This window comes from Salvelinus fontinalis, chromosome 26, assembly GCF_029448725.1.
Source record: "Salvelinus fontinalis isolate EN_2023a chromosome 26, ASM2944872v1, whole genome shotgun sequence".
NCBI lineage: Eukaryota > Metazoa > Chordata > Actinopteri > Salmoniformes > Salmonidae > Salvelinus > Salvelinus fontinalis.
In genome coordinates this window covers 15,972,047-15,998,423 of record NC_074690.1, presented here as the reverse complement: position 1 = coordinate 15,998,423, position 26,377 = coordinate 15,972,047, and the positions used below count along the sequence as shown (strand labels likewise).

The window sequence follows — 26,377 nt, the reverse complement described above, 5'->3', positions numbered from 1 at the left end:
CCATTTTTTTAACTAGCTTTAGCGACAAACTGATTCAGACTGTGAACATGTCATTCTAATTATGCTTCATACCCTCCAGGCTCAAAAGGTGTGTCACAGCAGCTTAGCTCATTACAACTGATTATTTCGAAAAGCGAGACGTGAGTCCCTCTTCAAATATTTCCAGAATTAAAAAAAATGTAAACACTGCCAAGAAGGACATTTCTCAAATTCCCCGTCTTCTCCGAAAAATACGCCCCAAAAACTTGAAGAGAGAGAGGATTTTTTTGTCGTTGTTTACACCCTTAAGCAGAATGGTCCTAATTGGCAGAAGAGTGATAGTCACACTTTAGAGGCTCATTGACTAAAGAAACAGTGGTGTTTGTGTTTTTTTCGTTGTGTGTGTGTGTCTGTCTTTGTGGCTTGTGAGAGGAGCTATTTGAGGACGGGCTCATTGTAATTGCTGGAATAGAATAAATGTGGTTTCCATATGTTTGACGTGTTTGATACCGTTCCACTAATCCATTCCAGTCATTACAATGAATCTGTCCTCCTATCGCTCCTCCCACCAGCCTCCACTGGTGTGTGTGTGTCCGTGTGTGTGTGTGTCCGTGTGTGTGTGTGTGTGTGTGTGTGTGTGTGTGTGTGTGTGTGTGTGTGTGTGTGTGTGTGTGTGTGTGTGTGTGTGTGTGTGTGTGTGTGTGTGTTGAGGAGAGAATCAGTAGTCAGACTGTTAGGTGTGTTAGATGCAGTACCAACCAAGACACATAACCACAGTCTTGGAGGAGGAACACGGAAGTACTCCTTTGTTTCCCTTTCTCCTTCCCTCACTCCAACCACTCAACCACCCACCTACTCCCTCCTTCCAACCAACCAACCAACCCTCCCTCCCTCTCTCTCTCCCTCTCTCTCTCCCTCCCTCCCTCACCTTCTGCTTTACAGGTCTTGGTGACGGGGTCCATCTCATAGCCTTGGTAACATTCACACTTGAAGTCTCCCTTGTAGTTGATGCAGATCTGGCTGCAGGCGTTGGGGTTCTCACACTCATCAATGTCTGAGGAGGAAGGGAGGGAGGGGGGGAGGTTATCAATCACACTGGACTAATACCTCAGTGGGGGGGGGGGGGGGGTTATCAATCACACTGGAGTAATACCTCAGTGGGGGGGGGGGTTATCAATCACACTGGACTAATACCTCAGTGGGGGGGGGGGGGGGGGGTTATCAATCACACTGGACTAATACCTCAGTGGGGGGGGGTTATCAATCACACTGGACTAATACCTCAGTGGGGGGGGGGGGGGGGGGGTTTATCAATCACACTGGACGAATACCTCAGTGGGGAGGGGGGGGGGGGTTATCAATCACACTGGACTAATACCTCAGTGGGGGGGGGGGGGGGGGTTATCAATCACACTGGACTAATACCTCAGTGGGGGGGGGGGGTAAATCAATCACACTGGACTAATACCTCAGTGGGGTGGGGGGGGGGTTATCAATCACACTGGACTAATACCTCAGTGGGGGGGGGGGGGGGGGGGTTATCAATCACACTGGACTAATAGCTCAGTGGGGGGGGGGGGGGGGGGTATCAATCACACTGGACTAATACCTCATTGGGGGGGGGGGGGGGTTATCAATCACACTGGACTAATACCTCAGTGGGGGGGGGGGGGGGTTATCAATCACACTGGACTAATACCTCAGTGGGGTGGGGGGGGGGGGGGTTATCAATCACACTGGACTAATACCTCAGTGGGGGGGGGGGGGTTATCAATCACACTGGACTAATAGCTCAGTGGCGGGGGGGGGGGTTATCAATCACACTGGACTAATACCTCAGTGGGGGGGGGGGGGGGTTATCAATCACACTGGACTAATACCTCAGTGGGGGGGGGGGTAATTTAGCAGATGTTCTTAACATAAATATAATGAACCATTGGCGTATGTAAATGTGCATCTGTGTGTGTACATTGGACCAAGCACGTTTCTCTTGGTAAAATAAAATATGTGGCTTAAAAGCTGCAATTCAATAAGCTGTATTGCAGAGAGAAGAACATATGAAAGGTTCTGTGAGTCTTCCCGTTTCTCCTCACAGATAGCAGTCTGTACTTTGAAGAGAAATGGTCATCATAAAAGAGACATAACCTCAAGGACGGTCAGTGTGTATACTATACTACTTACTTTGTGTCTGTGTGTCTACTGTACGTGTATACTGTACTACTTACTGTATGTGTGTGTGTGTGTGTGTGTGTGTGTGTGTATACTGTACTATATGTGTGTCTAGCCTGTGTGTGTGTGTGTCTACACTGTACTGTGTGTGTGTCTACACTGTACTGTGTGTGTGTGTGTGTGTGTGTGTGTGTGTGTGTGTGTGTGTGTGTGTGTGTGTGTGTGTGTGTGTGTGTGTGTGTGTGTGTGTCTACACTGTACTGTGTGTGTGTCTACACTGTACTGTGTGTGTGTCTACACTGTACTGTGTGTGTGTCTACACTGTACTGTGTGTGTGTCTACACTGTACTGTGTGTGTGTCTAGCCTGTGTGTGTGTGTGTGTGTGTGTGTGTGTGTGTGTGTGTGTGTGTGTGTGTCTACACTGTACTGTGTGTGTGTGTGTCTAGCCTGTGTGTGTGTGTGTCTACACTGTACTGTGTGTGTGTCTACACTGTACTGTGTGTGTGTGTGTGTGTCTACACTGTACTGTGTGTGTGTGTGTGTGTGTGTGTGTGTGTGTGTGTGTGTCTACACTGTACTGTGTGTGTGTGTCTACACTGTACTGTGTGTGTGTGTGTCTACACTGTACTGTGTGTGTGTGTGTCTACACTGTACTGTGTGTGTGTGTGTCTACACTGTACTGTGTGTGTGTGTCTACACTGTACTGTGTGTGTGTCTACACTGTACTGTGTGTGTGTCTAGCCTGTGTGTGTTCTCAATATTCACCTCCACACGTCCTCTTGTCCAGTAGCTTGTACCCAGTGGGACACTGGCACTCGTAGCCTATTGGTCGATCCTGGCAGATGTGAGAACAGCCTCCGTTGTTGAGTGAGCACTCATTGAGCCCTGGGAGACAGAGAGGTCAGAGGTCAGAGATAGTGACTAGGAGAGGTCTTTTAGCAGCTGGGTCGTGCTCATTCGGCACAAAATGGAAGAAAAACGGACTGAAACAAGGAGGGACTACCTAGACTTGTCCAATAAGAAATTCCCATTTTCAATTCTCCGAAGCAAAATGTTTCAAAGCGTTTTCCGTTGCGTGTCCAAATGAACACGACCATAACATTAACTGACAGAGGGGCCCAATTCCATTTCTAATTTTCTGTCCAGTCCATCACCCCACTTGCTCAGTTCCATTCCATGGAATCCCCATCCAGTCCTGAGTGAGTCAACATTCAGAGGCTTCTCACCAGCTCTGATTCTCCACAATACTAGTCTTCTCCTCTCCTCTTCGCTATCACCCTATCAAATAACTGTCACTCTATTCCCCTCACATGTTTGTCACCGTTTTGAAGTGGGACTGGGCTAGTGAAGGAAGCGAGTGAATGAAAAAGGAGAACGTGAATTTAGATTGAACACACTGTAGATATATTCCCACTTCCTTGAAATAATCAACAAACAGAGAATCAATGGAGGTTGAAAAATGCTTTCCACCAATCACGATAGATCAGTGAATAACAGCCTACCGCAAGGGCTGAAAGAAGGATACATCACAATCAGAATCGATTAGAGTATTCCAGTAAGCCAGTATTCACCTACAGTAGTCTGTGTGAGCGTGTGGGTGATCATTTTCACAGGGGATTTGGGAGGTGACCTCTAAATGATGGCTCTCTATACATGAGAACTGGTTTGAAAAGCTGTTACACTCAAGTACCCTCGAGGGGCTTTCCTGACACACACACACTTTCTTCCCCCTTTTTTCCTCTCTCTATCCCTCTTTTGTCCCTCCCTCTTCATTCCTCCGCTGCCCCATCCCTCTCTCCCTCCACGCCCCATCCCTCTCTCCCTCCACGCCCCATCCCTCTCTCCCTCCACGCCCCATCCCTCTCTCCCTCCACGCCCCATCCCCCTCTCCCTCCACGCCCCATCCCTCTCTCCCTCCACGCCCCATCCCTCTCTCCCTCCACGCCCCATCCCTCTTTCCCTCCACGCCCCATCCCTCTCTCCCTCCACGCCCCATCCCTCTCTCCCTCCACGCCCCATCCCTCTCTCCCTCCACGCCCCATCCCCCTCTCCCTCCACGCCCCATCCCCCTCTCCCTCCACGCCCCATCCCCCTCTCCTTCCACGCCCCATCCCCCTCTCCTTCCACGCCCCATCCCCCTCTCCCTCCACGCCCCATCCCTCTCTCCCTCCACGCCCCATCCCTCTCTCCCTCCACGCCCCATCCCTCTCTCCCTCCACTCCCCATCCCCCTCTCCTTCCACGCCCCATCCCCCTCTCCCTCCACGCCCCATCCCTCTCTCCCTCCACGCCCCATCCCTCTCTCCCTCCACGCCCCATCCCCCTCTCCCTCCACGCCCCATCCCCCTCTCCCTCCACTCCCCCTCTCCCTCCTTGCCCCATCCCTCTCTCCCTCCACGCCCCATCCCTCTCTCCCTCCACGCCCCATCCCTCTCTCCCTCCACACCCCATCCCCCTCTCCACGCCCCATCCCTCTCTCCCTCCACTCCCCATCCCCCTCTCCTTCCACGCCCCATCCCTCTCTCCCTCCACGCCCCATCCCCATCCCCCTCTCCCTCCACGTCCCATCCCCCTCTCCCTCCACTCCCCCTCTCCCTCCACGCCCCATCCCTCTCTCCCTCCACGCCCCATCCCTCTCTCCCTCCACGCCCCATCCCTCTCTCCCTCCACGCCCCATCCCTCTCTCCCTCCACGCCCCATCCCTCTCTCCCTCCACGCCCCATCCCCCTCTCCCTCCACGCCCCATCCCCCTCTCCCTCCACGCCCCATCCCCCTTTCCCTCCACGCCCCCTCTCCCTCCACGCCCCCTCTCCCTCCACGCCCCCTCTCCCTCCACGCCCCCTCTCCCTCCACGGCCCCTCTCCCTCCACGGCCCCTCTCCCTCCACGCCCCCTCTCCCTCCACGCCCCCTCTCCCTCCACGCCCCATCTCTCTCTCCCTCCACGCCCCCTCTCCCTCCACGCCCCCTCTCCCTCCACGCCCCCTCTCCCTCCACGGCCCCTCTCCCTCCACGGCCCCTCTCCCTCCACGGCCCCTCTCCCTCCACGGCCCCTCTCCCTCCACGCCCTCTCTCCCTCCACGCCCCCTCTCCCTCCACGCCCCATCCCTCTCTCCCTCCACGCCCCATCCCCCTCTCCCTCCACGCCCCATCCCCCTCTCCTTCCACGCCCCATCCCCCTCTCCCTCCACGCCCCATCCCTCTCTCCCTCCACGCCCCATCCCTCTCTCCCTCCACGCCCCATCCCTCTCTCCCTCCACACCCCATCCCTCTCTCCCTCCACGCCCCATCCCCCTCTCCCTCCACGCCCCATCCCCCTCTCCCTCCACGCCCCATCCCTCTCTCCCTCCACGCCCCATCCCTCTCTCCCTCCACTCCCCATCCCCCTCTCCTTCCACGCCCCATCCCTCTCTCCCTCCACGCCCCATCCCCATCCCCCTCTCCCTCCACGTCCCATCCCCCTCTCCCTCCACTCCCCCTCTCCCTCCACGCCCCATCCCTCTCTCCCTCCACGCCCCATCCCTCTCTCCCTCCACGCCCCATCCCTCTCTCCCTCCACGCCCCATCCCTCTCTCCCTCCACGCCCCCTCTCCCTCCACGCCCCCTCTCCCTCCACGCCCCATCCCTCTCTCCCTCCACGCCCCATCCCTCTTTCCCTCCACGCCCCATCCCTCTCTCCCTCCACGCCCCATCCCTCTCTCCCTCCACGCCCCCTCTCCCTCCACGGCCCCTCTCCCTCCACGGCCCCTCTCCCTCCACGGCCCCTCTCCCTCCACGGCCCCTCTCCCTCCACGACCCCTCTCCCTCCACGGCCCCTCTCCCTCCACGCCCCCTCTCCCTCCACGCCTCATCCCTCTTTCCCTCCACGCCCCATCCCTCTCTCCCTCCACGCCCTCTCTCCCTCCACGCCCTCTCTCCCTCCACGCCCCCTCTCCCTCCACGGCCCCTCTCCCTCCACGCCCCCTCTCCCTCCACGGCCCCTCTCCCTCCACGGCCCCTCTCCCTCCACGCCCTCTCTCCCTCCACGGCCCCTCTCCCTCCACGCCCTCTCTCCCTCCACGCCCCCTCTCCCTCCACGCCCCCTCTCCCTCCACGGCCCCTCTCCATCCACGCCCTCTCTCCCTCCACGCCCCATCCCTCTCTCCCTCCACGCCCCCTCTCCCTCCACGCCCCCTCTCCCTCCACGCCCCCTCTCCCTCCACGCCCCCTCTCCCTCCACGCCCCCTCTCCCTCCACGCCCCCTCTCCCTCCACGCCCCCTCTCCCTCTGTCTTTTCAACCTCCAATGCCTCGTCGCTCCTCACAAGCTCGTCCAGGGGATAGAAGCAGCAAAGCATCTGTCTGTTCAGATGACAACGCTAGCTGAATAATGATACCAAATTCCATCAATACTGGTGGTAATAGGCCTTCCTTTCTAACGGGAAAATATCCAATACATGGAAACAGACGCCTGAGTGAACCGAGAAATACACTGTTATTATTGCAGCGTGAGGTTGAGGGGAGTACATTCGGGTCAATTTGGGCCCATCATCATGTCTCTCTCTCTCTCTCTCTCTGTGTGTGTGTAACAGATAGGATGTGTTTCTGTGGTTTACAGAATGGTGTGGTTAACAGCACGTGTGTGTCCTTGTGTGGATGTGTGGTTATGTGGTTTACAGCGTGTGTGTGTATAAATGTGTGTGGTTTATCCAATGTGTGTGTCTCTGTATGTATGTGTGTTGTGCAGGTGTGTGTATGTGCACTGAGCGTATAAAGGTGTACACATATACTGATGTAGGATCTTAATTTGATCACTCTGTTGCTGAGAATTTTAGCAGACACTCTTATCCAGAGCGCCTTACAGGAGCCATTAGGGTTATGTGCCTTGCTCATGGGTACACTGACAGATTTTTCACCTAGTCAGTTCAGGGATTTGAACCAGAAATCATTTGGTTCTTGGCCAAAAGCTCTTAACCGCTAGACTACCTGCTGCCACTTTCATGTGTCCTCATTTTGACCAGCTTATAGTCTAACCACCTATCAAGCAACACTATAGACTAAGAGTTCAAAACCTGCAGGATTATTTTTGCTGTGACAATACATGTCAAATTAAGATCCTACACCTGTACATGTGTGTGTGTTTGCCAGTCTCTGCTGTTCTAAGGGGAACATCTTGTGAGTGAAGGGTTGAGCGAGCAGAGGGATGAGCTAGGTATCAAGGCTGATGATGAGACGACCGAAGTCAGAGAGACAGAGAGAGAAAGAGCGAGAGAGAGAGAGAGCGAGAGGGAGGACCAGAGTCAGAGAGAGAGGGGGAGAGAGAGAGAGGACCGAAGTCAGAGAGACAGAGAGAGAGATGGAGGGAGGGAGAGAGAGAATGAAAGAGAGAAACAGAGAAAGCGAAGGAGAAAAAGAAAGAGAGCGGGAGAGCGAGAGGTAAAAAAAGACAGAGAAAGAGAGACAGGGAGAAGAGGGAGGAGAGGAGCTCTCTTTGCCCTTGATGTCTCTTATGCTCTCTCCTCCCTCCTTCACTCTACCCCTTCTACCTTCCCTCCCATCACCTTCCTCTCTCAATCTTCCTGTCTTTTCGCAGCATCGCGTAATTTATTTTGGCCCACTCCCCTGCTAGCCCGTCTGCAGGGTTTTGGAGGTGTGTAGTCTCCTCCCAGGCTGTACAGCATGTGTTCATGCAAATCTGATTGTGTGTGTGTCTTTCACAATGTGTGTGCAACCGCGTGGGTGAGCTTTACAGTATATGTTTATGTGTGGGGTGGCAGGTAGCCTAGTGGTTAGAGCGTTGGACTAGTTACCGAAAGGTTGCAAAATCAAATCCGCCGTTCTGCTCCTGAATAAGGCAGTTAACCCACTGTTCCTAGGCCGTCATTGAAAATAAGAATGTGTTCTTAACTGCCTGGTTAAATAAAGGTAAAATCAAAATATATAAATAAATGTAGCTGTGTACATCTGTGTGTGTGTTATTGTGCTATTTTTGCTCTCTCATACACACTCAGTCACTCACATACAGTGCCTTCAGAAAGACAACCATTTTCAAGTCTTGCCATCGATTTTCAAACCAATATAAGTCAAAACGGTAACTATGCCACTCAGAAACATTCAATGTCATCTTGGTAAGCAACTCTAATGTAGATTTGTCCTTGTGTTTTAGATTAGTGTTCTGCTGAAAGGTGAATTTGTTTCCCAGTGTCTGGTGGAAAGCAGACTGAACCAGGTTTTCCTCTAGGATTTTGCCTGTGATTAGCTGTATTCCGTTTATTTTTATACTAAAAACCTCCCTAGTCTTTGCCGATGACAAGCATACCCATAACATGATGCAGCCACCACCATGCTTGCAAATATGGAGTGGTACTCAGTGATGTGTTGTTCTGGATTTGCCCCAACATAACACTTTGTATTCAGGACAAAAAGATAATATATTTTACACATTTCTTGCAGTTTTACTTTAGTGCCTTATTGCAAACAGGATGCATGTTTTTGAATATTTGTATTCTGTACAGGCTTCCTTCTTTTCACTCTGTCAATTAGGCTAGTAATATTTATTTTATTTATTCTACCAATCGATGCCCTTCTTTGCAAGGCATTGACAAACCTCCCTGATCTTTATTTTTTTTATTTAACTAGGCAAGTCAGTTAAGAACAAATTCTTACTTACAGATTTCTGACGGCCTACCCCCGGACGACGTTGGGCCAATTGTGCGCCGCCCTATGGGACTCCCAATCACGGTCGGTTGTGATACAGCCTGGAATCAAACCAGGGACTGTAGTGACGCCTCTAGGACTGAAATGGAGTGCCTTACACCGCCGCGCCACTCGGGAGCCCTGTAAATCTTTGTGGTTGAATCTGTGCTTGAAATTCATTATTCGATTGAGGGACCTTACAGACAATTGTATGTGTGGGGTACAGATGGGGTAGTCATAAATAAATCATGTTAACCCCTATTACTGAACACGGAATGAGTCCGTGCAACTTCCTATGTGATTTGTTAATAAGGATCAACCCCTTTTTTGACATTTTCGCCTATTATGACATACCCAAATCTAACTGCCTGTAGCTCAGGAATTGAAGCAAGGATATGCATATTCTTGATACCATTTGAAGGGAAACACTTTGAAGTTTGTGGAAATGTGATATTCATGTTGGAGAATATAACACATCAGGTCTGGTAAAAGATAATACAAAGAAAAAAACATCATCGTTGAAATGCAAGAGAAAGGCCATAATGTATTATCCCAGCCCAGGCACAATTGAGATTTTGTCCACTAGATGGCAGCAGTGCATGGGCAAAATGTTAGACTGATCCAATGAACCATTGCATTTCTGTTCAAAATGTTGTGTCAAGACTGCCCAAATGTGCCTAATTGGTTTATTAATAATTTTTCAAGTTCAGAACTGTGCACTCTCCTCAAACAATAGCCTGGTATTATTTCACTGTAATAGCTACTGTAAATTGGACAGTGCAGTTAGATTAACAAGAATTTAAGCTTTCTGCCCATATCAGATATGTCTATGTCCTGGGAAATGTTCTTGTTACTTACAACCTCATGCTAATCGCATTAGCCTACGTTAGCTCAACCGTCCTGCGGGTGGAACACCGATCTGTAGAGATCCTTGAAAATTCTTATGGCTGCAAGGGGCAGTATTGAGTAGCCTGATAAAATGTGTCCATTTCAAACGGCCTCGTACTCAATTCTTGCTCGTACAATATGCATATTATTATTACTATTGGATAGAAAACACTCTCTCATTTCTAAAACCGTTTGAATTATTTCTCTGAGTGAAACAGAACTCATTCTGCAGCACTTTTCCTGACCAGGAAGTGGAACGTCTGAAATCGATGCTCTGTTCTTCATGCCTATACATGGGCACGTCATACACCTTCCTCTGGGTGTCAAGAAGGCTGTGAGAGAAGAAATGAGGTGATTATCTCGATCTGGGATGGAATAAATCCTCTTGGAATGACGTGTACCCAAATTTCGGTACTCTGAAGAACGCAATTTGGACAGTGGTGTTGCCTTTTGTTTTGCTGACGTTATATGCGACTATTATTTCCGGCTTTGATTTTATTTGATACATGTCACCATATCATCGTAAAGTATGTTTTTTCAATATAGTTTCATCAGATTATTGAAATTTTTTCGGGAGTTTTGCCATGTTCCGTTCTCTTCCGTTTGTTTACATGGAGAGATCCGTGCAACCCGGCTAGCGCACTTGCTAAATGGAGAGAGAAAGTTGCCATTCTGAATCCAAACAACGACTCATCTGGACGAAGGACACCTTGTTCAACATTCTGATGAAAGATCAGCAAAAGTAAGACCCAATTTATGATGTTATTTCATATATCTGTCGTAGTCGCCGGCGCCCAAGTGTTTCTGGCTATTGTGCTAAGCTAATATAATGCTACATTTTGTTTTCGCTGTAAAACACTTAATACATCGGAAATATTGTCTGGCATCACAAGATGCCTGTCTTTCATTTGCTGTACACTATGTATTTTTCAGAAATGTTTTATGATAAGTAATTAGGTATTTGACGTTGGTGTCTGTAAATATTATGGCTGCTTTCGGTGCAATTTCTGAATGTAGCTGCAATGTAAACTATGATTTATACCTGAAATATGCACATTTTTCGAAAAAAAACATATGCTATACAATAAATATGTTATCAGACTGTCATCTGATGAGGTTGTTTCTTGGTTAGTGGCTATTTATATCTTTATTTGGCCGAATTTGTGATAGCTACTGATGGAGTCAAAAACTGATGGAGTAATAAAAGTGGAGTCTTTTGCTAACGTGGTTAGCTAATAGATTTACATATTTTGTCTTCCCTGTAAAACCTTTTAAAAATCGGACATGTTGGCTGGATTCACGATATGTGTACCTTTCATATGCTGTATTGGACTTGTTAATGTGTGAAAGTTAAATATTAAAAAAAAAAATATTTCGAATTTCGCGTCCTGCACTTGAAGTGGCTGTTGTCATAAATGTATCGACGTAGGGCTTGCACGCCAAACAGGTTAAGAAGTTTTAATAAGCACACTGTTACTCCTGAACTTATTTAGGCGTATTCAACAAAGGGGTTGAATATTGACACAAGACATTTCAGCTTTACATTTGTTAATAATGTATATTTAAAAAAATCCACTTTGACATTATGGGGTATTGTGTGTAGAATCAGTGACAACATCAAAATGACATCCGTTTTAAATTCAGGCTGTAACATGACAACATGTGGAAAAAGTGAATACTTTGAATACTTTCTGAAGGCACTGTGCGCACACACACGCACACGCACACGCACACACACACACACAGACACACACACAGACACAGACACAGACACAGACACAGACACAGACACAGACACAGACAGACAGATGTTTGTTTCTCTCCCCTTTGATGAGCACACAGAGGCTATTCTTCTCTTGGTACTAATTTGACTCGTGCCCCTCGACGCTTTGAAATGCAATGGTGATAGCCACTTTGTTATGGTGAGCATACACACATTTTGCATAAATGCTAGCTTGAAGACACACACACACACACACACACACATCTCTGCACACAGTGCCTTCAGAAAGTATTCATACCCCTTGACTTATTCCACATGTTGTTGTGTTACAGCCTGAATACAACATGGATTAAATACATATTTTTTCTCACTCATTTACACATAATACCCCATAATGACAAAGTAAAAACATGTTTTTAGAATTTTTAGCAAATGCATTTGAAATGAAATACAGAAATATCTAATTTACATAAGTATTCACACCCCTGAGTCAACACATGTTAGAATCATCTTTGGCAGCGATTACAGCTGTGAGTCTTTCTGGGTAAATCCCTAAGAGCTTTCCACACCTGGATTGTACATTATTTTCCCATTATTCTTTAAAAAATTATTCAAGTTCTGTCAAATTGGTTGTAGATTGCTAGACAACCGTTTTCAGCTCTTAGAGACATACGCTTGTATCTTGGTAGTGACTGGGTGTATTGATACACCATCCAAAGTGGAATTAATAGCGCCACCATGTTCAATAGGATATTCAATGTCTGCTTTTATTGAAAAACCTCCCTGGTCTTTGTGGTTGAATCTGTGTTTGAAATGCACTGCTTGACTGAGGGATCTTACAGATAATTGTATGCGTGGGGTACAGAGATGAGGTAGTCTTAAAAAAATAATTTTAAACACTATTATTGCACACACAGAGTGAGTTCATGCAACTTATGGGACTTGTTAAGCTATTGTTTTTCTCCTGACCTTATTTGCCATAAAAAGGGGTTGAACACTTATTTACTCAAGACATTTCAATTTTACATTTTAATTAATTTATAAAAAATTCAAAAAACATAATTCCACTTTCACATTATGGGGTATTGTGTGTAGGAATGTGACCAAAAATCTAAATTATATCTATTTTAAATTCAGTCTGTAACACATCAAAATGTGGAAAAAGTCAAATGGTTTTGAATACTTTCTGAAGGCACTGTAAATGCTCACTGGCAGACACCAAAAAACATTTATTTAATTGTACATTCACGTTTTATATAGTCATGTAGCAGACACTCTTTTCCAGAGCATTACAATCAGTGCATTCAATTAAGATATGTAAAACAACCACGTCATTGTTTCAGAATTTGTGCTAAACTGAATATAGCTATTCTGACTATACCAATACCAATCTGAATATAGTATAGTCAGAATAGCTATATTCAGTTTGGTATTGGTATAGTCAGAATAGCTATATTCAGTTTGGTATTGGTATAGTCAGAATAGCTATATTATGTGTACTCCGGTACAGCTGCACGCACACACACACGCACACACGCACACACACGCACACCAGTTTTTCAATTCTATAATTTGTGCAAAACTATTTTCCTTTTCATGTCCCTAAAATGATGAATTCTCAAATGGCTCCTTCTCAGGCAAATACGTACATCCGCTATAAACAGCTTTTCCGCCTCCATTTTGCAAAGAAAGAGAATAAAGATTGTGATCTAATCAATAGGTTGGTACTGGTGGCTCTGACGGAGCGCTGACCCTGGAGGTCACAGGTCACTCTGGTTCTCTACTACACAGGGGTGAGACCATTAAGAACCATGGAAAGAGGACATAATCCATTTGAAGAGGACCCTCTCAGTGTGTGTGTATGTGTGTGCTCTTTAGAATGTGAGTGTTATCATGCAAGTGTGTGTGTGTGTGTGTGTGTGTGTGTGTGTGTGTGTGTGTGTGTGTGTGTGTGTGTGTGTGTGTGTGTGTGTGTGTGTGTGTTCTTACCACACTCCTTCTTGGGCTCATCAGAACGGTCCTTGCAGTCCTTGAAGTTGTCACACACCTTGGCACTGTCGATACACTCTCCGTTCTTACACAGGAACTTCAAGGGACCCTCACACTTAGTGGCTGTGGCAGGAAGACATGGGGAAAGACTTTTACTACAGACAGTTAGCCAGGCAGACATACACAGACAAGCAGACAGACAGGTACAGGAAGGTACAGACAGACAGACAACCAGTCAGCTAGAGATATAGCGCCAACGAGCCAATCAGGAAGTTGGCCAACCAGCCAGACACAAAGACTGCCAAGCCAGTAAAACGGGACAGACAGCCAGTCAGCTATATAGAGTCAGCCAGTCAGACATATAGAGCCAGCCAGCAAGACATCGAGAGTCAGCCAGCCAGCCAGACATATAGAGCCAGCCAGTCAGACATATAGAGCCAGCCAGCCAGACATATAGAGCCAGCCAGCAAGACATCGAGAGTCAGCCAGCCAGCCAGACATATAGAGCCAGCCAGTCAGACATATAGAGCCAGCCAGCCAGACATATAGAGCCAGCCAGTCAGACATATAGAGCCAGCCAGCCAGACATATAGAGCCAGCCAGTCAGACATATCGAGCCAGCCAGTCAGACATAGAGAGTCAGCCAGCCAGCCAGACATATCAAGCCAGCCAGCCAGACATAGAGAGTCAGCCAGCCAGCAAGACATATCAAGCCAGCCAGTCAGACATATAGAGCCAGCCAGTCAGACATATAGAGCCAGCCAGCCAGACATAGAGAGTCAGCCAGCCAGCCAGACATATAGAGCCAGCCAGTCAGACATATAGAGCCAGCCAGCCAGACATATCGAGCCAGCCAGCCAGACATATCGAGCCAGCCAGCCAGACATAGAGAGTCAGCCAGCCAGCCAGACATATCGAGCCAGCCAGCCAGACATAGAGAGTCAGCCAGCCAGCCAGACATATCGAGCCAGCCAGTCAGACATAGAGAGTCAGCCAGCCAGCCAGACATATCAAGCCAGCCAGCCAGACATATCAAGCCAGCCAGCCAGACATATCGAGCCAGCCAGCCAGACATAGAGAGTCAGCCAGTCAGACATAGAGAGTCAGCCAGCCAGACATAGAGAGTCAGCCAGCCAGCCAGACATATCGAGCCAGCCAGTCAGACATAGAGAGTCAGCCAGCCAGCCAGACATATCGAGCCAGCCAGCCAGACATATCGAGCCAGCCAGCCAGACATAGAGAGTCAGCCAGCCAGCCAGACATATCGAGCCAGCCAGTCAGACATAGAGAGTCAGCCAGCCAGCCAGACATATCAAGCCAGCCAGCCAGACATATCAAGCCAGCCAGCCAGACATATCGAGCCAGCCAGCCAGACATAGAGAGTCAGCCAGTCAGACATAGAGAGTCAGCCAGCCAGACATAGAGAGTCAGCCAGCCAGCCAGACATATCGAGCCAGCCAGTCAGACATAGAGAGTCAGCCAGCCAGCCAGACATATCGAGCCAGCCAGCCAGACATAGAGAGTCAGCCAGCCAGCCAGACATATAGAGCCAGCCAGTCAGACATATAGAGCCAGCCAGCCAAACATATCGAGCCAGCCAGACAGACATAGAGAGTCAGCCAGCCAGTCAGACATAGAGAGCCAGCTATCAAGCCAACCAGCCATGCAGACAGCCAGACGGAGTGTCTGACATACTGTTGACACAGCTAGTAAGCCAGGCACACACACACACACACACACACACACACACACACACACACACACACACACACACACACACACACACACACACACACACACACACACACACACACACACACCTAACCAGGGGTCTCCACATACCGTTGACACAGCCACCCTCGTCACTCTGGTCAGGACAGTCGTGGACCTTGTTACACTGCTTGGTACCGTGGATACAGGAGCCGTCACCACACTGGAACTCATCTGGCCTGCACGTCAGTAGGGCTGTAATACACACACACAAGGATACACACAGACACAAACACGGATACACATGGATACACACAGACACACACATGGATACACACAGACGCACACAAACGCAAGAAGGGGAGAGAGTTGGAAAAAAAATTGACTACAGGAAGAAGAGACCGTTAAACACTAAATAACTGAGCACTGAACTGAGGACTGAACTGAGGACTGAACTGAGGACTCAACTGAGGACTCAACTGAGGACTCAACTGAGGACTCAACTGAGGACTCAACTGAGGACTCAACGGAGGACTCAACGGAGGACTCAACAGAGGACTCAACAGAGGACTCAACAGAGGACTCAACAGAGGACTCAACTGAGGACTCAACTGAGGACTCAACTGAGGACTCAACTGAGGACTCAACTGAGGACTCAACTGAGGACTCAACTGAGGACTCAACTGAGGACTCAACTGAGGACTCAACTGAGGACTCAACTGAGGACTCAAGAAGCACACACACACACAGAGAGACAGACACACAGACAGACAGACAACCCCTCTACACACACTCAATCCTGCTAAAGCGGAACATTAGCTGTACCTAGCAGGAGAAGCAGTTAACCCGTGGGCTCTGTGATATATGATCTTCAGTATCCTGCCCCAAGATGGAGGCCGCTGCGGAGCCGTATTCCACTCCTAGTCGCCATTAATTCCCATGCCCAGACATGAAACTCCCTTCTAGAGCCCACTAAAAAGCAATATTATATAAAGCATGGGGGGGAGGATTTAGTGTTATCAGGAGATAGAGAACAGTGTGTGTAGCTGAGCCAAAAGTCAGATAGTGACTCTTTTCCCCAGTTAGTGTGTGTGTGTGTGTGTGCGCAAAGCTAAACTAGCTCGTAACTAAACTTATTCAAAAGCATGGGTCACATACAGGTAACTGATAGAATAATGGAAACTAAATGAGTAAATGAGGGATACAAAGTATAATGAAAGCAGGTGCTTCCACACAGGTGTGGTTCCTGAGAAAATTAAGCAATTAACATCCCATCATGCTTAAGGTCATGTATAAAAATGCTGGGCTGGCCATTATTTTGGTTACCATGGCTATGCCCCCATAGGATGACAACACCCCCATCCACAGAGCACGAGTGGTCACTGAATGGTTTGATCCACCACCATTAAAAAACAAACACCAAATGACGTATTTCCTGGTGGGAGAACGATGTCGCATCCCTCCAATAGACTTCCAGACACCTGTAGAATCTATACCAATAGAGTTCCAGGTACCTGTAGAATCTATACCAATAGAGTTCCAGACACCTGTAGAATCTATACCAATAGAGTTCCAGACACCTGTAGAATCTATACCAATAGAGTTCCAGACACCTGTAGAAGATATACCAATAGAGTTCCAGACACTTGTAGAATCTATACCAATAGAGTTCCAGACACCTGTAGAATCTATACCAATAGAGTTCCAGACACCTGTAGAATCTATACCAATAGAGTTCCAGACACCTGTAGAATCTATACCAATAGAGTTCCAGACACCTGTAGAATCTATACCATAGAGTTCCAGACATCTGTAGAATCTATACCAATAGAGTTCCAGACATCTGTAGAATCTATACCAATAGAGTTCCAGACACTTGTAGAATCTATACCAATAGAATTCCAGACACCTGTAGAATCTATACCAATAGAGTTCCAGACATCTGTAGAATCTATACCAATAGAGTTCCAGACACCTGTAGAATCTATACCAATAGAGTTCCAGACACCTGTAGAATCTATACCAATAGAGTTCCAGACACCTGTAGAATCTATACCAATAGAGTTCCAGACACCTGTAGAATCTATACCAATAGAGTTCCAGACACTTGTAGAATCTATACCAATAGTTCCAGACACCTGTAGAATCTATACCAATAGAGTTCCAGACATCTGTAGAATCTATACCAAGAGTTCCAGACACCTGTAGAATCTATGCCAATAGAGTTCCAGACACCTGTAGAAGATATACCAATAGAGTTCCAGACACTTGTAGAATCTATACCAATAGAGTTCCAGACACTTGCAGAATCTATACCAATAGAGTTCCAGACACCTGTAGAATCTATACCAATAGAGTTCCAGACACCTGTAGAATCTATACCAATAGAGTTCCAGACACCTGTAGAATCTATACCAATAGAGTTCCAGACACCTGTAGAATCTATACCATAGAGTTCCAGACATCTGTAGAATCTATACCAATAGAGTTCCAGACACCTGTAGAATCTATACCAATAGAGTTCCAGACACTTGTAGAATCTATACCAATAGAGTTCCAGACACCTGTAGAATCTATACCAATAGAGTTCCAGACATCTGTAGAATCTATACCAATAGAGTTCCAGACACCTGTAGAATCTATACCAATAGAGTTCCAGACACCTGTAGAATCTATACCAATAGAGTTCCAGACACTTGTAGAATCTATACCAATAGTTCCAGCCCCCTGTAGAATCTATACCAATAGAGTTCCAGACATCTGTAGAATCTATACCAAGAGTTCCAGACACCTGTAGAATCTATGCCAATAGAGTTCCAGACACCTGTAGAATCTATACCAATAGAGTTCCAGACACTTGTAGAATCTATGCCAATAGAGTTCCAGACACCTGTAGAATCTATGCCAATAGAGTTCCAGACACCTGTAGAATCTATGCCAATAGAGTTCCAGACACCTGTAGAATCTATGCCAATAGAGTTCCAGACACCTGTAGAATCTATACCAATAGAGTTCCAGACACCTGTAGAATCTATACCAATAGAGTTCCAGACACCTGTAGAATCTATACCAATAGAGTTCCAGACACCTGTAGAATCTATACCAATAGAGTTCCAGACACCTGTAGAATCTATACCAATAGAGTTCCAGACACTTGTAGAATCTATACCAATAGAGTTCCAGACACCTGTAGAATCTATACCAATAGAGTTCCAGACACCTGTAGAATCTATACCAATAGAGTTCCAGACACCTGTAGAATCTATACCAATAGAGTTCCAGACACCTGTAGAATCTATACCATAGAGTTCCAGACATCTGTAGAATCTATACCAATAGAGTTCCAGACACCTGTAGAATCTATACCAATAGAGTTCCAGACACTTGTAGAATCTATACCAATAGAGTTCCAGACACCTGTAGAATCTATACCAATAGAGTTCCAGACACTTGTAGAATCTATACCAATAGAGTTCCAGACACCTGTAGAATCTATACCAATAGAGTTCCAGACACCTGTAGAATCTATACCAATAGAGTTCCAGACATCTGTAGAATCTATACCAATAGAGTTCCAGACACCTGTAGAATCTATACCAATAGAGTTCCAGACACCTGTAGAATCTATACCAATAGAGTTCCAGACACCTGTAGAATCTATACCAATAGAGTTCCAGACACCTGTAGAATCTATACCAATAGAGTTCCAGACACCTGTAGAATCTATACCAATAGAGTTCCAGACACCTGTAGAATCTATACCAATAGAGTTCCAGACACCTGTAGAATCTATACCAATAGAGTTCCAGACACCTGTAGAATCTATACCAATAGAGTTCCAGACATCTGTAGAATCTATACCAATAGAGTTCCAGACACCTGTAGAATCTATACCAATAGAGTTCCAGACACCTGTAGAATCTATACCAATAGAGTTCCAGACACCTGTAGAATCTATACCAATAGAGTTCCAGACACCTGTAGAATCTATACCAATAGAGTTCCAGACACCTGTAGAATCTATACCAATAGAGTTCCAGACACCTGTAGAATCTATACCAATAGAGTTCCAGACACCTGTAGAATCTATACCAATAGAGTTCCAGACACCTGTAGAATCTATACCAATAGAGTTCCAGACACCTGTAGAATCTATACCAATAGAGTTCCAGACACCTGTAGAATCTATACCAATAGAGTTCCAGACACCTGTAGAATCTATACCAATAGAGTTCCATACACCTGTAGAATCTATACCAATAGAGTTCCAGACACCTGTAGAATCTATACCAATAGAGTTCCAGACACCTGTAGAATCTATACCAAGAGTTCTAGACACCTGTAGAATCTATACCAATAGAGTTCCGGACACCTGTAGAATCTATACCAATAGAGTTCCAGACACCTGTAGAATCTATACCAATAGAGTTCCAGACACCTGTAGAATCTATACCAATAGAGTTCCAGACACCTGTAGAATCTATACCAATAGAGTTCCAGACACCTGTAGAATCTATACCAAGAGTTCTAGACACCTGTAGAATCTATACCAATAGAGTTCCGGACACCTGTAGAATCTATACCAATAGAGTTCCAGACACCTGTAGAATCTATACCAAGAGTTCTAGACACCTGTAGAATCTATACCAATAGAGTTCCGGACACCTGTAGAATCTATACCAATAGAGTTCCAGACACCTGTAGAATCTATACCAATAGAGTTCCAGACACCTGTAGAATCTATACCAATAGAGTTCCAGACACCTGTAGAATCTATACCAATAGAGTTCCAGACACCTGTAGAATCTATACCAAGAGTTCTAGACACCTGTAGAATCTATACCAATAGAGTTCCGGACACCTGTAGAATCTATACCAATAGAGTTCCAGACACCTGTAGAATCTATACCAAGAGTTCTAGACACCTGTAGAATCTATACCAATAGAGTTCCGGACACCTGTAGAATCTATACCAATAGAGTTCCAGACACCTGTAGAATCTATACCAATAGAGTTCCAGACACCTGTAGAATCTATACCAATAGAGTTCCAGACACCTGTAGAATCTATACCAATAGATTTCCAGACACCTGTAGAATCTATACCAATAGAGTTCCAGACACCTGTAGAATCTATACCAATAGAGTTCCAGACACCTGTAGAATCTATACCAGTAGAGTTCCAGACACCTATATAATCTATACCAATAGAGTTCCAGACACCTGTAGAATCTATACCAATAGAGTTCCAGACACCTGTAGAATCTATACCAATAGATTTCCAGACACCTGTAGAATCTATACCAATAGAGTTCCAGACACCTGTAGAATCTATACCAATAGAGTTCCAGACACCTGTAGAATCTATACCAGTAGAGTACCAGACACCTATATAATCTATACCAATAGAGTTCCAGACACCTGTAGAATCTATACCAATAGAGTTCCAGACACCTGTAGAATCTATACCAGTAGAGTTCCAGACACCTATATAATCTATACCAATAGAGTTCCAGACACCTGTAGAATCTATACCAATAGAGTTCCAGACACCTATAGAATCTATACCAGTAGAGTTCCAGACACCTGTAGAATCTATACCAGTAGAGTTCCAGACACCTATATAATCTATACCAATAGAGTTCCAGACACCTGTAGAATCTATACCAATAGAGTTCCAGACACCTGTAGAATCTATACCAGGGTGCATTGCTATTTTATTAAGATCCAATAATAAAAGCTGTTCTGGCCCAACACCCCATTAAGAAGCTTTATGTTGGGGTTTTCTTGATTTTGTCAGTTACCTGTAAATAAAATATGTGTATGCTACCAGTCACTTTGGATAAAGCATCATGACCACCATGTGAGTATTTATAGTGTTATAGCTCGCTGTGGCAAAACTGAGACCTTGCTATTATTCAAGGGCTTTCAAACACTACAGGACATTAATGGGTTGCCTAGCAACCTATGGACACTCGCTCTTACTCCTTTGTGTATGGCTTAACCTACTCCCTGCGCTGCCTTTCAATTGGCTGAATAACATCAGTGTTAATTGGCGTTTATGACACATTGGAGGGAGAGAGAGGAGGAAGGAGAAGAGAGAGGATAAAGGTAGGGCTTGATGACACCGCAGAGAGAGAGAGAGAGAGAGAGAGAAAGACAGAGACAGAGACAGAGAGAGAGAGAGAGAGAGAGAGAGAGAGAGAGAGAGAGAGGTAGGGTGAGGAAGATGACAGGCACACACAAAACATACAGACACACGCAAACACACAGGCATTATGACACAAACACACACACTCACACAGAGCCTGGGGATCCCTACATCAGCTAATGGTAAAACTTGTTTAATCACGACTGCCCCCCATCTTCACAGAGTGTTTATCAGAAAAAACTAACTTTCTCCCTCTCTCTCCATCTCTCTGTTTCCCTCTCTTCCTCTCTTTCTTTCTCTCTCTCCCTCTCTCTCTCTATATCTCCCTTTCCCTCTCTAGCTCTCTTTCGCCACTCAAGATAAACTGAGTTGTGTGGAGCCTGGTGAAATGAAAATGTGCTCTGTGACAAAATGGTGTGGCAACACAGATGGAAGATAAATGAAAGATATGGTAGTCTGGATAGTTGTTGTCATTCTCCATGTACAGAGGTGGAGCAGAACACAACTAGACTGCTAGAGAATATGGTTGTAATTTAGCTCATCAAATTTCTGTCCTGCTAAAGCTGCCCCGGTCAACTGTACAGTATATATCAGTGGAGGATGCTAAGGGGAGAACGGCTCACAATAATGGCTGGAATAGAGCAAATGGAATGGCATCAAACACATAGAAAACTTGTGTTTGTTGTATTTGATACCATTCCTCCCATTCCGCTCCAACCATTACCACGAGCCTTTCCTCCAAGCTCCTGTGACATACAGAGCATTTGGAAAGTATTCAGACCCCGTCCTTTTTTCCACGTTACAACCTGATTCTAAAATGGATTCATTTAATTTAATTTCATTGTTTTTGCTTTGTCGTTATGGGGTATTGTGTGTGTAGAATGATGGGGAAAAAATACAATTGAATCCATTTTAGAATAAGGCTGTAACGTAACAAAATGTGGAAAAAGTCAAGGGGTCTGAATACTTTCTGAAAGATCTGTATGTGTATGTTATGTTCATGTATCTAAGACAAAAAAAACGTAACACTTACGACATTCTGCCTCGTCTGACTTATCCTTGCAGTCCGGATCGCCGTCACATTTCCACGGCAGCCTCACACACTCCCCGTTGGCGCACCGGAACTCCTCCATCGTACAGTTCACCCTGCGTCGTGGATGTGAACCTTCACGGCCGCAACGCTCCGGCCACTCGTCAGAGCCGTCGGGGCAGTCGGGGTCGCCATCACAGCTCCACATGACGGGCACGCACTCCGAGGTGTTGCAGCGGAACTCGTGCGGGCTGCAGGTGTTCGTTGGCGAGTGGCGGTCGGAGCATTTGAGTTCGTCAGAGCCGTCGCCACAGTCGTCATCGCCGTCGCACACGTAGACAGGTGCCAGGCACTTGCGGTTGGCACACTGGAACTGGCTTTTCGGGCAGGCTTTGTTGCCTGGAGGGGTCAGTTAGAGTTACAACATCAACACACATTCAGGATCCTGCCGGTATCAGACAAACCAGCAAACGTGAACTTGACTTAAAAAAAGAGAAGTGGCGATGATACTGGTATCACATTTCCAGGGAGACAGAGAGAGACAGAGAGGGCGACACAGACAGAGACAGAGAGAGACAGAGAGAGACAGAGAGGGCGACACAGACAGAGACAGAGAGAGACAGAGAGAGACAGAGAGAGACAGAGAGAGACAGAGAGAGACAGAGAGGGCGACACAGACAGAGACAGAGAGAGACAGAGAGGGCGACACAGACAGAGACAGAGACAGAGACAGAGACAGAGAGAGAGAGAGAGAGAGAGAGAGAGAGAGAGAGAGAGAGAGGGGGATAGAGATAGAGAGAGAGAGAGAGACAGAGAGGGCGACACAGACAGAGAGAGACAGAGACAGAGACAGAGACAGAGAGAGAGACAGAGAGAGAGAGAGACAGAGAGACAGAGAGACAGAGAGACAGAGAGACAGAGAGAGAGAGAGAGAGAGAGAGAGAGAGAGAGAGAGAGAGAGAGAGAGAGAGAGAGAGAGAGAGAGAGAGAGAGAGAGAGGGAAAGAGATAGAGAAAGGTTGGGTGGTATTCATATTTTCATACAGTTCCTGCATCATATTGGGATATACGGTATTACCACACTTTTTTTACGCACAACACTATTTAAGGAACAGGGATCTTCTGCATATAATTTATTTGACACGTCTTACATTTTTTATAGTTATACTTAACTTGTAATTTAAGCAGTGGCGTAGCACGCACCCAGCAAGATGGGGGCGCCCCCAACCCCCCCAAAGAAGTACCTACAGTGCATTTGGAAAGTATTCAGACCCTTTGACTTTTTCCACATTTTGTTACTTTACAGCTCATTCCAAAATTGATTTTTAAAAATTGCATCAATCTACACACAACACCCCAAAATGACAAAGCGAAAACTGATTTTTTGAAATGTGTGCTAATTTTTACAAATAAAAAACAGAAATACCTTATGTAAATAAGTATTCAGACCCTTTGTTATGAGACTCGAAATTGATCTCAGGTGCATCCTGTTTCCATATATCATCTTTGACATGTTTCTACATCTTGGTTTGAGTCCATCTGTGGTAAATTCAATTGATTGGACATGACATTGAAAGGCACACACCTGTCTATATAAGGTCCAACAGTTGACAGTGCATGTCAGAGCAAAAACCAAGCCATGAGGTCGAAGGAATTGTCCGTAGAGCTCCGAGACAGGATTGTGTCGAGGCACAGATCTGGGGAAGGGTACACAAAAATCTCTGCCACATTGAAGGTCCCCAAGAACACAGTGGCCTCCATCATTCTTAAATGGAAGAAGTTTGGAACCACCAAGACGCTTCCTAGAGCTGGCCACCCAGTCAAACTGAGCAATGGGTGGAGAAGGGCCTTGGTCAGGGAGGTGAACTAGAACCCGATGGTCACTCTGAAAGTGTTCCACAGTTCCTCTGTGGAGACCTTCCAGAAGGACAACCATCTCTGCAGCACTCTACCAATCAGGTGTTTTTGGTAGAGTGGCCAGACGGAAGCCACACCTCAGTAAAAGGCACATGACAGCCCGCTTGGAGTTTGCCAAAAGGCACCTAAAGACTCTCAGACCATAAGAAACAATATTCTCTGGTCTGATGAAAACAAGATTAAACTCTTTGGCCTGAATGCCAAGCGTCACGTCTGGAGGAAACCTGACACCATCCCCACGGTGAAGCATGGTGGTGGCAGCATCATGCTGTGGGGAAGTTTTTCAGTGGCAGGGACTGGGAGACTAGTCAGGGTCGAGGGAAAGATGAGCAGAGCAAAGCACATCCTTGATGAAAACCTGCTCCACAGGGCTCAGAATCCTCAGACTGGGGGTGAAGGTTCACCTTCCAACAAGACAATGACCCTAAGCACACAGCCAAGACAACACAGGAGTGGCTTTGGGACAAGTCTCTGAATGTCCTTGAGTGGCCCTGCCAGAGTCCGGACTTGAACCCAATCGAACATCTCTCGAGAGACCTGAAAATAGCTGTAAAGCAACACTCCCCATCCAACCTGACAGAGCTTGAGAGAATTTGCAGAGAAGAATGGGAGAAACTCCCCAAATACAGGTGTGCCAAGGTTGTAGCGTCAAACCCAAGAAGACTTGAGGCTGTAATCGCTGCCAAAGGTGCTTCAACAAAGTACTGAGTAAAGTGTCTGAATACTTATGAAAATGTGACATTGCAGGTCATTTTTTTATACATTTGCAACGTAACAAAATGTGGAAAAAGTAAAAGGGGTCTGAATACTTCCCCAGTGCACCGTATGAGGTTAAAGTGCAGACCGCCAGCTTTAATTTGAGGGTATTTTCATCCGTATCGGGTGAACCGTTTAGAAATCACACCACTTTACGTACAGAGTACCCCCCCCCCAGGGGAGCAAAAGTATTAAGACAAATTCACTTATGTGTATTAAAGTAGTCAAAGGGTAAGTATTTGTTCCCATATTCATAGCTCACAATGACTACATCAAGCTTGTGACTCTACACATTTGCTGGATCGATTTGCTCTTTATTTTGGTTATGTTTCAGATTATTTTGTGAAATGAATGGTAAATAATGTACTGTGTCATTTTGGAGTCACTTTAATTGTAAATAAGAACTGAATATGTTTCTAAACACTTCTGCATTACTGTGAATGCTACCTTGATTACAGATAATACTGAATGAATGGTGAATAATGATGATTGAGAAACACAGAGACCGATAGAGAGGATTGGTGCTGGTATCTCACACTTATAGAAAAAAGGGTTCTTCGGCTGTTCCCATAGCAGAACCCTTTTTGGTTACAGGTAGAAACCTTTTTGGTTCCATGTAGAACACATTCTACAGAGGGTTCTACATGGAACCCAAATGGGTTCTACCTGGAACCAAAAAGGGTTCTTCAAAGGGTTATCTTACGGGGACAGCTTAAGAACTCTTTAAGATTCTAGATAGCACCGTTTTTTCTAAGAGTGCAGAGATGGTGAGACACAAAAGGGACCAATAGAGATTGAGAGGGATGGTGCTGGTATCATAGACAGACAGAGAGCGGGAGAGAGATGGATGGTGTGAGTATCCCAGAGATAGTGAGAGGGGGCCTCTCATCCCAGAGACAGTGAGAGGGGGCCCCTCATCCCAGAGACAGTGAGAGGGGGCCTCTCATCACAGAGACAGTGAGAGGGGGCCTCTCATCCCAGAGACAGTGAGAGGGGGCCCCTCATCACAGAGACAGTGAGAGCGGGCCTCTCATCACAGAGACAGTGAGAGGGGGACTCTCATCACAGAGACAGTGAGAGGGGGACTCTCATCACAGAGACAGTGAGAGCGGGCCTCTCATCACAGAGACAGTGAGAGTGGGCCCCTCATCCCAGAGACAGTGAGAGCGGGCCCCTCATCCCAGAGACAGTGAAAGCGGGCCTCTCATCACAGAGACAGTGAGAGTCGGCCCCTCATCACAGGGAGAGAGAGAGCGATAAAAGACCTCTCATCACAGGGAGAGAGAGAGCGATAAAAGACCTCTCATCACAGGGAGAGAGAGAGCGATAAAAGACCTCTCATCACAGGGAGAGAGAGCGATAAAAGACCTCTCATCACAGGGAGAGAGAGAGCGA

At 46.6% G+C, this 26,377-nt stretch overlaps 1 protein-coding gene across 2 annotated transcripts in view; it reads right to left on the bottom strand.

Moving 5' to 3' along the window:
• LOC129823727 (low-density lipoprotein receptor-related protein 8-like) overlaps positions 1-26,377 on the bottom strand; it is a 228,828-nt gene that overhangs the window by 35,012 nt on the left and 167,439 nt on the right. For both annotated transcript variants that reach the window (XM_055882677.1, XM_055882678.1), the window contains exons 5-9: positions 22,314-22,709; positions 15,263-15,385; positions 13,421-13,543; positions 2,915-3,034; positions 908-1,033 (exon numbers count right to left, since the gene is read on the bottom strand). In XM_055882677.1, coding sequence (XP_055738652.1) covers positions 908-1,033; positions 2,915-3,034; positions 13,421-13,543; positions 15,263-15,385; positions 22,314-22,709 — 888 coding nt within the window. The remainder of the gene's footprint in view (positions 1-907; positions 1,034-2,914; positions 3,035-13,420; positions 13,544-15,262; positions 15,386-22,313; positions 22,710-26,377) is intronic.